This window comes from Phoenix dactylifera, unplaced genomic scaffold, assembly GCF_009389715.1.
Source record: "Phoenix dactylifera cultivar Barhee BC4 unplaced genomic scaffold, palm_55x_up_171113_PBpolish2nd_filt_p 000502F, whole genome shotgun sequence".
NCBI lineage: Eukaryota > Viridiplantae > Streptophyta > Magnoliopsida > Arecales > Arecaceae > Phoenix > Phoenix dactylifera.
The window spans coordinates 83514-96686 of NW_024067919.1; the positions used below are offsets into that span (position 1 = coordinate 83514).

A 13173-nucleotide genomic window follows, 5' to 3' on the forward strand; every position below is an offset into this window, starting at 1 on the left:
TTTAAGGGAGAATCAAGCCCATATATACTCAGGGCAGAGGAAACATCTTTCCTATGGAATGGCTATAATGCTATCCAAGATCAATTATTTAAGAAATATTTACCACACGATGGATATTCTAACCCTAAATCAAGGGCCAAAAATCAAATGTCTCATGAGAAACTTCCGTTTGAAACCCATAAGTGTCCAAATACGGCACAATTAGACTCAATTAGAGACAACACAGCACATTTATTCTCCAAGTTCTAAATTTACAGAATATTTACCCTAAATACATGGGAAGATTCCTTAAATCCCAATGCCACAAAAAGTTTGGTAACTAAACCCAATAAGATGGAAACTTACAATTATTAGGATTATCAAACTGCCTGGACTTACATGTTTTAGGTACGAAATAATCAATTCAAACATTCATGGTTCATAAAATTCATGGACCAAATAAATCCTATACCCATATGGTTCTGACAAAAATTAGTGGCCAAAATTTGGAGCAAGCCTAGAAATATATAGGCCAAAGATCCATAAGGCAAGTGGAAACTCATGAATGGCTTTACATATTTTCTCTATCAGATGGCTTTTAAATCTTAAAATTCAAGTGCAGGCTTAAGCACCCTTTTACCTAGCAAGAAATGAATAAATGAACAAAGAACAAGCAACTCATTCAAGTATCACTGGTGAAAAAGGGGGAAAAGGTTAAGACAAAAATAGAAGGTTATCCAACATTAATCCATTAAAAAGTCAAGCAACAGAATTTTCATGCAATGTTCACCAGAGGCTGTCAAGTTACAGAGGAAAACTTATTGCTTATTTTCCTTTTGGTTACAATAAGACTGTAGGGAACAGCAGGATTGGTAGCTTTGTTGTTATAGTGCATGACTGCCCAAGGAAAATGCCAAGTTGCCACCAATCTATTTGCTGACGAGTGACCAACAAAAATCTGTCATGATTGATGAACTTCAGTGAAGGGATTGCTATCAAAATTTTCATTATCAAACAATGGCACGATATTTGGAATGAAAAGAAATAAAAACTCATCAGAACTCCAAAGTAAATAATCAACAACATGCAAAATCCTGAATCCTTTGAACTGCCAGTTAATCTGCTGCCATGAAAGGATCAACATCGCCAAGATCAGCCACTAGCGGTTCCAAGTCTGATGTTTCCTCGCCTTCTGGAGCAAAATGGGTTGGAAATGGTAGCAGGGAGACGTCCGGCTTCTTGTATACTGCATCTTTAATAAAAACAAAATTCCCTTCAGCGCCTGGGACCTGCAAAATCAAAAAGGTAAATAGTCATTCTGGATAGGCTCTGACAAAATGACATCAACCTCCTAAACTTGGATAATTGACCTGACGAGCAGACAGTTACCATACTGGAGATCATACCTGGCCTTTTACCCACATTAAATTTCTTGCAGGATCAATTTTGTAGACCCATACATTTTTCACCGTGCATTGCTTGTCACCCATATGCCCAGGCATTTTCTTCCCTTTAAAAACCTAGTTAAGCATCATAAAGTAAGTTGTTTTCCCAACTTCCTATCACAGGTTGTGAACTAAGCATGCTTAATAGAAAACTCAGGCAATTTATTCTAAATCAACATTTCATGGTATAAAAGCCAATTCCAATTTATAATAGCAGGTTTCTAAAAGAGAACTCAGAGCATAGCCATCAAAAGATGGGCGAATATCTCCCACATTTTAAGTGAAAGAAAAAAGCATCAAAATAATGGTAACAGATGAACTGAAGTGTATCATAAATACACTGAAAAATATGAATTGATGTTGCACAATAAGGTTTTACATAATCAAGATTGATTTTCAATGATGAGGTCTAATGAAAAGAGTGATTCCTTCATCTAAAAAGACCCTAACCACAGATAAATGGTAACGCAGTCACCTTTCACAGTGCAATGTCAAGTTCCACGTATCTACTAATTAGAATATCAGGGAATGAGAATCAGGCTCAGCCAAAACTACCACCATGTGATTACCTTTTCAGACTTTGATACAGTTAACGGAATATGAATAATCAAGTTGGGCACAGAAAGATGCATAAGTGGTATTCCTATCTCACCTATCAAGTAATAATGCCTACAACACCTTGAAGCAGTCACATATAAAAATTTTTAAGATATTTTCTACACCATTTGGTACTTCACTTACAACCTTCCAGAATAGTGCTCATACACCATTTGAAAAATGTGCTAATGTTTACTTGCATAGCTCCTCCATCTGACTCATCAAATAATAAAGACTACAGCGCCCTGAAGCAGTGAAAGATAAAATCTTTAAGATACTTTCAATACTATTTGGGGCTTCACATACAACATTCCAGGATAGCACTCACCCCCTTTAAAAAATGTGCTAATACTTATGTGCATAGCTCTAAGCATGGATAAGAGCACCGGTCATGCACATTAAGTACAGTATAGAACATACCATACTAGTGCCTCACTGGCATGTCATACTAGCTTGTTACCATTGCTTGCATGTAGACCTGTACATAGGCCGGCCCAGGCTTTTTGCAAATATTAACACAATTTATTTAGACCCAAGCATAGCCAGACCTCCAAGCCTACTTTCAAAACCCAAGCCCAACCCTTACTTGAACTTCGGGCTTCAAGCTTCAAGCTAAGCCTCAGCCTTCCCGAACATTTTTTCCAATTCATAAAAAATGCTTAAAATGCTAAATATAAATAAATAAATATTTTTAATAGAAATTTCAAAATTCGATAACAAGTACTCTAAGATTCTAGATCTTCTCCCATTAAGTTTGCATATCAACAAAACCTATGACTTAATCATGAAACCTACTATAAAAAAAATTCAAGCAGGGCCATGCTCAGACCGGGCTAAAACCTAGTATTAAAGAATTTCAGGCTAGGCCAGGCTCGGTCCAAGCTTTGATCTCCAAGCTCAAGCCTGATCCTGACCCGTTTAGTAAAACAAACTTACTTTCCAGGCTCAACCTAGCCCACCGAGTCTAAAACTTTTGCCCATCCATGTCCAAAAGGCTTCGAGCTTGAGCAAGCCAAGCGTGCCGCCAGGCTCGTGAATAGGTCTACTTGCAAGCCACCGGTTCAACACGGCACACAGCACAGTAATAAAATAACAATGCCAAGCTACCACAGTTCGGATACGGAATACCTCAATCTTGGCTCTAAGAAAATGCACAAACAAGTTCAACTAAGAACATGTCTAGGATTTAAAGCTCCAAAGAGCAAGTCTAATTTTGGAGTAATTATCTTTATATTTGGAGCACTTTTATGAAGCTTCACATTTAATTTAATTTTTTGCTAGGTTCACACATAACTTGAATACATACTTCAACCTAAACTATATTTGACAACTTAACATCAAGTAACATCTCTGGATGCATTTATCAATTTGGAAAATCATTTCTGAAAGTCCAAAGCAGAACCTTCTTGTACTATTTCACTGCTGAGAATTAAAATTGCTGTGCATAAAGACTCAAATGAATAGCTGAGTCTGCCTAATTATATCAGTATATAGTGACTGATAAATAAACAAATATTTAACAGTGTTCGCATTTAATTGAAGGAAAAAATGTGTGATATTGTGCCAACATGGAAATCATGTGAATATGAATAAATACCTTTCCAGGAGCATCTCTTTGACCTGTAGAGCCAATACTTCGATGTGATAATGATGCACCATGTGATGCAGGCATTCCAGAAAAACCCCACCTTTTCATCCCACCCTATTGTTTGGAGAGAGAGAAAAAATAGTATACCAATTAGCAAAAGAGATATATCATTGGCCTGGTCCCTTACTGCCAGACAGATCAAAAATGAAGAGAAGGAAGAAGAAGAATGCAAAGCAAGAACTGGATCATTTCATGATAAAAATAATTTCATGATTAAAATTAATTATATTCAGAAAGAGCATCCAGCCCTCCAGAATTTATGCAGGGAAGATCCTATCAACCAGCCAACACTTACAAACATATTATATAGATAACATGCATATTATATAGATCAAAGTAGCAGTGGGCAATATAAATAGTAAGATCTCATGTCATAATTTATGTATGTTTCATTGATTAGAGAAGAGCAATAGATAGATAAGCAGTCTTAAGGGAAAAAATGAGCAAACAATGGCAATTACAGGTGAATGGACTGCTTATAACTTTTCTGTATATCCTGGAAATTATAATTGATTTGCAGATAATCTTTGTCTTGAACATAACCATATATGATCCACATGAGAAGAAAAATAGCCAAAAACAGCATTCTACTAAATTCTAGAACATGAGCTCTAAGGAAGATACCTTATAAGGGACAGATAGAGAATGCTTTAGTTCAAGGTCCAAATGTTCCAGCATTGCCCATAGTCCAACATCTTTCCATCTTATCTCTATAATTTTAGTCAGATACTGGTATTCATTTTGCAGCACTGTCTAAACAATTACTATGCTCATGACTAAACAGCCATAACACTTCCATCCAAAGTTATTCAATGTTGCTCATCCCTATCGAGTGCAAAAATCAATCCGTGCTACAATTTAAGCTTAAGCAAAAATAATTTTTCCAAAATACTGATACTAAAGTAACTTATGCACTCATGTGCCCTTAAAATGTACCAAGGAACTGCAGTACCTCTCCCTCCCTCCCACCCTCCTCTCTCTGATATTGCTTATTTCTATCAGAAATCCATTTATCTATTTTGGTATATAGTTATGTTTTTAAAATTGTTATCTATACTTGTAGTTTATCGGCATAGTTGTTGCATCCCAAACACTAAAAAATGTATTAAATGAATAGTCGAGTAAAATATATTCACGATTTTACAAAAATGTAGTTTAATCATTCAAATTAGTAGGCAGCATTTATTAGGTCTTTTGCAAATAAAAGTTTGCAAAAGTTTACCTAGAGGTGCATGCTCGAAAGTAGTCATTTTTGCAATGTCTTTATCCACTCCATTAGCAAGTTCCAAGAATCACCTAAGGGCATAAATTTAACCCAAAAGCATGACTGCATGCCTAGTAGAAATCTCCCTATTTTAGATCAATTGTTAAGGCTAACTAAGTTAAATAGGGGAAATTTCATCATGCAGCAACAAAATCAAATGTCTTTTCAATTCAATCCTTACAAAATAATTACTGTTTCTTAACTTTATAAAAACTATACAGTCATGCACAATACAAGCACAATTAAGACTACATGTCCTAACCAAAATAATTCAAGTACCGTACCGTAATGGTACCGAACTAATATGCAGTCATGTACCATACCGACACTCAATATGCCTCGTCGTCTTATGCCGTACTAGGACGGTATTGAGATGGTATTGGTATGCAGTCTAGTATTAAGATGCCAGTACTGAGACGGGAGATGCCAGTACTGAGATGGCGAACCTTAGTTGAGACCCTCTTCTTGAGCAAAAAATCATGAAAATTAAGTCATCTTTAAACAATCTCTTCTTCATCCTTGAACCCTCTACTTCATCGCTTATTACAATAGATTTAAGCTCTTAAATTTTCAAATATCCCTTTCCTTTGTAGCTTTGAAAATCTATATATTGACTTGCAAGGAAAATATGACTATTCCAAACAAAGTTTCTCTCAATTTGAAGTTCGCAATTAATTATTCTGAGACTCGAGAACACCAAGCAAAACACTTCAAAGTTTGTCACAATAGAGTCATCAAAACTAGATTAACAACATAAACTCCTCAAAGAAAAAAAGTTTTTACTAATAACTCGGATACATCAATCGTTTGATATTGGGCCCCCCTGTTCCATTCCCAATATCTAACCAGCTCATACACAAAATAACCTATTTTGTTTCTTGACCTTGTACTCCTTTCGAATTTTACATGTCAATCTATAGCTATAGCTTACCATTATTAAAGCGAACTTCAGAACAAAAGCGACATGATGCAATAGCACCAATTTCTACAAATTGTTGTCCACAGAACATCAACATCATATCAATAAACAAGTAATAGAATCAACTACTTGCAAATATTAAAAATTATACCTAGTTCTTCTTGTTTGCGTTCTCTTTGGTTTTAAGAAAGATTTAGAAACTAATACATAATGTATCTCCATTCAAAGTCCATCTCTAATATCAAAACCAAAGTCTATTGTATCACTCCATACCATACCTGAAGAAAACCGATACGAAACACACCTTCAAGATGGTACAAACTCCATACCATCTATACCAAAGCGTGTCACCCCATACCGAGACGTATCGAGGTGCGTACTGGTCCGTATCGACGTGTACCGAGATGAAAATTAAGAAAAATAGTTAGAAAGCTATCTCAGCACAAAGTTGTATAGTATTGTATCGTACCAAACCGATAAGATATCGATATGGTACCCAGTACCGAGATTGCGAGCCTTGATCGAAACAATACTTATATCAAATAATCACAGTGAAATAAGCAACAATCATGCAATCCTCCATCGATGTAGTCCAACTATTCCCTGATCCTATTCTTTAAACATAATTATAAGCCCTTTCTTACATTCTGCATGGACACCTTTATCCTAAATGCTTAATGATGTACTTCTATTCAATCTTCAAGAATCTAGGCATATCGAAAATAAAGATGGATTATTAGATTATTTATATATTAAACAAGAAAAACACTATTCTTTAAGGACCTAAAATGTCAATTTTGTTCCAAGGGATCTTCCGAAATAGAGGTCCTTCAAGTTCCCTACTTGATCCAGTGTTAAATTCTTTAAACTCAAAATTAAAAAATAATTTCGGAATTTCATGAAAATATTTTCTACGTTTTCTATATGGGAAGTACTTATTTTTACACACTATAATATTTCAATTTTTATTTAAAAAATGATTTTCCATCAATGGCTAGAACGATTTCATCATGAAGGTGATAGGAACCAAATAAAATTAAATATGAAAATGGTATAACAGTGGGGCTTAGAAATTTGAACATGAGATGAAAGTTAAGAAAGAACTTTACAAGACAATAATAGTCTAAAACATACTCCATATAGAATGAAATTATGTAAATAAGCTGACTACAAAGGTGAGGAGAAAGCAAACATCTAAAACTCAACTAACCCAAGATTACTATTTCTTGGGAATAAATCACATCCCATAAACAGTGCTGTAAAATTAGACTAGATAGCTGCCTTAGACAAGAATGCCTAAGCGCCAAATCTAATGTCTTTTTTCCTGTTTGAACATGCAAAGATGAGCTTGGCCATTAGTTAGTACTAGATGTAGATAAATTGGTACTTCCTGCTGACTTATCACACATCTCCATTCATATGTTATGTTTCATCCTTTGAATAGTATCTATTTTTATACTGTTCATCTAATATTCTTCAATTTTTGTATTTTCTTTTGGCTGCGTTGAACTCTGGACTACCAACAGCATATAAGCCTAGCACCTGCATGACGAGCAGGACACAGTTAACCGTCTACCAACTAAAATATTTTTAGACATTAGTCATAAAGTATATATTTCTCATATTCTTTTAAATCATCTCAAAGAAAGACATGCAAACTATTATGATAATTTAATATGAAGACAAAACACAAACATTCTGAAATAAATGAATGGGAAACTTTTTGAAGTTATAAACATGATATACTGACTTTAACAGAAAGAAAAACTTAAAATGCTCCTGGTAGAAATAAAACAAAGAGAATGAGATGATGATGCAACCATCTAATGTCATGTGATTTTGACATACCTTTGACATTTAAAGGAAACTCTGACAAATATGATGATCAGAAAAATGTGAAACTTCTCTATTTTGATAAAGTTATCATAAATTAAGGCAGCATACATATCTCTGAGTGTTAGCTTTTAAAGATGACCTGTGCAAATAAAACCCAAAGGAAATGAAGTGGAAACAGCTCACAATGAACTTGGATTAGGGGCTTTGTCAATGAAGAACGAGATCAGGGGGCTTTGTCAATGAAGAACGAGATCAATGAATTGAACCCAGACATTTAGGTCCTATGCAAAGGAGGATTAGGGGCTTTGTCAATGAAGAACGAGATCAATGAATTGAACCCAGACATTTAGGTCCTATGCAAAGGTTACAAACAACTAGGTAGAAAAGAATTTGGATGTGTGTTTAGACATTGCAAGACAAGGCCTTTAAATAATTGCAAGGATTGAAAAGAATAATTTTAGAAAGATTTTATCAACTGATGATTTCAAATATGATGGTAATGAATGATAGGTCAGCATCATAATATTGAATCTGGTGAGACAGAAATGTTGAGCTTGGATGTCAAAGAATAGAATAATTTTAACTAACCAACTGCATGGGGCATACTTGTAATTTTTTAGGCATTTAATAGGATAAAATATCTTCTAAAAATAAAGAAATGTCAGGAAAGTTCCAGTGAAGTAGTAAATGGCATAAAATATACTAAAGTAGCCCCAAACAAAAAATGTTTAAAAAAAGTGATTATGGTACACTGGAATTTGCTTTTAGAATCCACAAGGATGGAAGATTACTCTGAAGTGACTGCTTTTCACTCAAGGCACGCCAACAAGGAAAATCTCTACCTGCTTCTATATCACAATCTCCTTTTATGTTTACTTGATATAGCTCCAAAGGATGTATGAACTAGGTCCTTCCACCACATTATCCAATAACATAAATCTCTCAGTTGGTTTGTTTTTCATAATTAACAGGGCAGAGCTCTCGCAAAGTATGTTGGTCTTCGTTCAAGGTTTCTCAATAAGAAAAATCACTATAAATTTTTACATCAAATTCCTTTTAAATACGTTTACTTATACATACAGTGAACATGAGAGCTATGAATCTTTATTGTATAACCCAACAGAAAATGCATGTTACAGTCAATAATAACGAATGCTCATGTGAAGAGCAAAGTAGCACAAATGGCACAAAATGCTTAAAGTTCAAACACAATGTTTAAATACAAAGGAGAATCTATTTAATAAAAAAAGAAAGCTGCAAGTACCTGAAAACCTTTTCCCTTTGTAATGCCTGTGACATCAACAAACTGACCAGGAACAAAATGGCGAACTGTGATGGAAGTACCAACCGGAAGAAGAGCATCCTCTGTTACCGGAAACTCCTTCAGCTTCCTCTTCAAAGGAACTCCTTGAGCTCTGAAATGGCCCACCTCAGGCTTCGTCAAATGTTTCTCCTTCTTTTGCCCTGCTCCAATCTAACTACCACCAAAGAAAATATCACTCAGAATCCTGCTCCAATCTAACTACCACAAAAGAAAATATCACTCGGAATTCCAAAAGAAGGTATATTATTACATTCAGGACCACATTTACCCCCATATTGCAACCCAATCACAACCAAAAATGACTTAAACTAAATAATACGACTCACCAATATCATCAATGAACGTATAACTCAAACTCCTCGAATCCTAAGTCCTAGCTCTAAAGAAAATTATAAAACCCTAAATAAAAATCCTCAGAGCACCAAACAGAAGGCCATCAAGACTAGATCTTTCGTGCCGTTGGATCGTACCTGCAAGGCAAAGATCCCCTCCTTCTCGACAGTCTTCACCTGGGAGACGGTGTTGTCGTCCAACCAAAGGACCGTGATTGGAATCCTAGCGCCCCACTTGTCCCACAGTGCCGTCATTCCGCACTTGACGGCGATGGCTCCGGTCCTCCTCGAATTGGGGGCCATCACCCCGGGCTTCGCCTCGATGACCCGGCCATCGCCGCAGCCTCCGCCGGCGAGACTATACTCGCCGGCGTCGACGAGGGACTCCACGCTGAAGCTCCGGTGGAGGGGAAACGGTACCCGAGGGCCGGAAGAGAGGAAGCGGAGGCGGGCGACGAGACCTCTAGAGGCGGCGGACATGGCGGCGCGCGGAGGAGAGCTCAGGGGGAGAGAGAGAGGTGGGCGGCGAGGGAAGCAGAGTGCATGGCGGTGGAGGCGGCTAATCTTTTTTTACGAGGAAGAAGAGAGAGAAGTTGGGGAGGAAAGAAGGGAGGGTTTAAGTGAGGTATGGAGGGAATGGCGACGGCGGCCGGTAGGGTTTAGTGGCTTTGCAGCCTGCCAAAATGCTTGCTTGCGTTGTTGCATGAAATATCTAAATTACCAGTACTCTTGAACTAACATGGAAGAGAAAAATGTTAAGGCCCGCTTTGGATAATCCATAGGACCGGCATTAATGGATATGAGGCCTGGCCCGGCCCAAATTGACTGGATCTCCCTAACCCATCCAACACATGAAGAAACAAAAAAAAAAAAAACTCCACAGACTCTTCTTCTTCTTCTTCTTTCTGCTTCTTCTTCTGACTCCAGCCGATTCCTAGTCCACTACCCATCGACCGTTGCCGCTCTCCATGAATTCTGCTCGACGGTACAAAATTATCTAAACAGATCCTAAATAAATTTTTATAATTTCCATGGGGTTATATCTCTTCTCTTCATTTTCTTTTATACTAAAATTTATGTGAGATATAGGAAAGGTTATGGTAAGAGAAAGATCGGACGGTTGAAATTTTCTATGGCTATAGTGATTTCTAACCATTAGATGAAGACCTATGGATCCTCTATGATGTTGCACAAATCCTAATTATCAAAGGATGATGCGAAAAACAATCCAATTTTAGCCGGAGGGAAAAAATAATGAAGAAATTTCATTGTATTATTGGACTCGAGATAAGTGTGGTTTAGTTTGGAACAGTGAAGCTAAAGTATATTTCAAAGTATTTAATCCGCTAACAGAAAACCTTTTTGGACCACAGTGGGAGTTTACTGGAAAGGGGATTTAATAGGAAAATACGTGGTGTACTGCCTCAAAAGTTTATTGTAAGTGCAATGCATAGGATAGGACATAAAGAGAATATTTTAACTCTCCAAGTTAGAACCGTATAATCTCGAGGAAAGCTGTGAATTGATCTATGTGAAGTCTAGCATAAGCACGGCTTGAAATAGCATATCAAGCTCCATTAGAATGCAATTGTGTCAAGCTTGAACCATGTTCTAATATATAATTTGAACTTAAAGATCCAAGTTATTAGGCATCTACCCTTGGCCACAACTCTCATTTTGTTCTTTCTTTTCCAGTTTTCTTATTTTGCGCTTGAATGGGCCGGCCTGAGCCATGCTCGGCGAGTGCTGCAGACTAGCTCTATCATACTTGAGAGAGAGACGGCCACTATGATTGGATGTAATCAGGATGGTACTAACGGCGTTGGAGGGGGTCATCTCTTGCTTCAGGACATTCGGATTATATTGAGTGGTGGCGTGGTCTTCCAGGCCAAGCATATTTTCAAAAAGACAAATGGAGCCACGGACTGAGTAGCTTCATATATAGCCAATCACTTCGCATGCACTCTGTAGGTTGGAAAAGGGGAGTTGCTGAGAGTACTCCGAAATTTGATGTTTTCTGATTCTATTGGATATATCCGTAGTAGAACGGTATGAATCATCCGTTTCAACAAAAAAAATAAAAAATAAAAGTACGACTACACTGCCTTATGCCATTCCTCTTTGCTCTTTTGCATGACTCTCCACACTCTTCTCTCTCCTTAGTCGCTTTTATCACAAGGCTCCCAACATTGGTTTCTATTTTCATTATTCTTCCTTGTGGTTGGTTGACATGAAATCCAAATTTATATCTTTCTACAGGATGTCTTGCATCTCTAGAATTCATAGACCACATGCAACACATATACCACGCACTAGTGTGTGTGTGTGTATATTAAAACTCTGGAATATAAGATATGGTAACATCATTCAATGGATGGTACCATGCATGGGATGCACGTGAGAAGAAGATATGATGGCTCCAATCTCTTATAATATGCAAATTCTAGCCATCAGATGATGTGGAGATATAGTATTCCTTTGACATATTGCTCAAATCATGATCATTAGATAATATGGAGAATAATTCAATTTTCAAAAAAAAAAAGGCAAAACAAGAAAATAAAGGAATGGAGAAATTTATTAAAAAAGGAGAGTTAATTTGAAATTAAGAGTACTATTCTCAAAAGTTTTGATTATAATGATAGAAGTTTAGGTTGTTTCTTACATATGCAATGCTTAGGATAAGAAATGTGCAGAGTAGCAATCTTAAAGATCATATTCAATAAAAATAGTCCAAAAATATCACTTAAAAAAATAAATAAATATATATATATATATATATATATATATATATATATATATATATATTAGTACAACGGCAGTTTATATTCTGTGGATGAGAATACGACCAATAAAATCAGAAAAAAATAAAGCAGATAAAAAATTCCGCACTTTGTTAGACAAAATAGGTATACTCTTTGACGCAGGGACAAAATAGATAATATGAAATTTGTATACTCAACAATAATCGAGGACCAAGACTTTGAAATTTGTGCCTCAAAAAATAAATAATATGAAATGGAGTGCTTTGAAAGTTGTGCGGTGGGCGATGTAATCCTTGTCGGCGGGTCGAGACGAACAACCACGGAGGTGGGGGATTGAGGGAGGCTGGAGCTAGGCCGGTGGGAGGTGGGTCCTTGGCTATAGATGAAGAGGAATCGACCAAGGAGGAGGTGGGGATCGAGGAAAAGGACTGGGGAGGAGGGCCTAGGCACGAAGAAGAAGGGGAAGTAGCAATGGCGGTACGGCGAAGGATCTTGGGCGACGACAGTCATAGCTCACCGACGGGAGGCTGAAGCCCTTAACCTCAAACAGTTAGCATTCTGAAGCTTGCTAGCGAGGCAGTGGGTGGATCGAACTCGACAGACCAAGGCGCCGGTGTCGGTAGGTGCCCTTCGGCCTCGTCCAAACAGAGGAACAGAGTAGCAGAGGCATGGTGCCTCCGGCCCCCAGCCCTCAGCCTCACCATAGCAAAGGAACAGAGGTGTGGTGCCCTCGCCCATCCCAGCGCAGTGCCATCAGCCCTCAGCCTCACTGAATTGAAGGGCACTCACCGTACCCTCGTAACACAATTGCCTTGGCCTCGCCGGCGCAGCGCCCTTGGCCCTCAACCTCGCCAACCTGAGGCGTCCTCGAAATAGAGGAGCAATGCCCTCAGGTGGAGGAGAAAATGGGAAGAAGGCACTGGAGCGGGTGGATCTTGTTGTTTGAGTAGTCTCACACATGAAGTAAAAAGAAGGTAGGTGTGGCTCAATCAATCTTGCCAGTGGAATCGCCGGCAGTGCGAATCTCATCGTCATTGGAGGCGTCGGTCTCGTCGGAGAAGGCA

At 37.6% G+C, this 13173-nt stretch overlaps 1 protein-coding gene across 1 annotated transcript; it reads right to left on the bottom strand.

The window, feature by feature from the left end:
* Positions 1-705: 705 nt before the first annotated feature.
* Positions 706-10041, bottom strand: LOC103707681 (50S ribosomal protein L3-2, mitochondrial). Its single transcript, XM_008792263.4, has 5 exons — positions 9483-10041; positions 8953-9162; positions 3619-3723; positions 1386-1499; positions 706-1268 (listed from the first exon to the last, which is right to left on the bottom strand). The coding sequence occupies exons 1-5, from the start codon at positions 9822-9824 to the stop codon at positions 1095-1097; spliced, it is 945 nt and encodes a 314-aa protein (XP_008790485.1). The 5' UTR covers positions 9825-10041; the 3' UTR covers positions 706-1094.
* Between the last annotated feature and the right edge of the window lie 3132 nt (positions 10042-13173).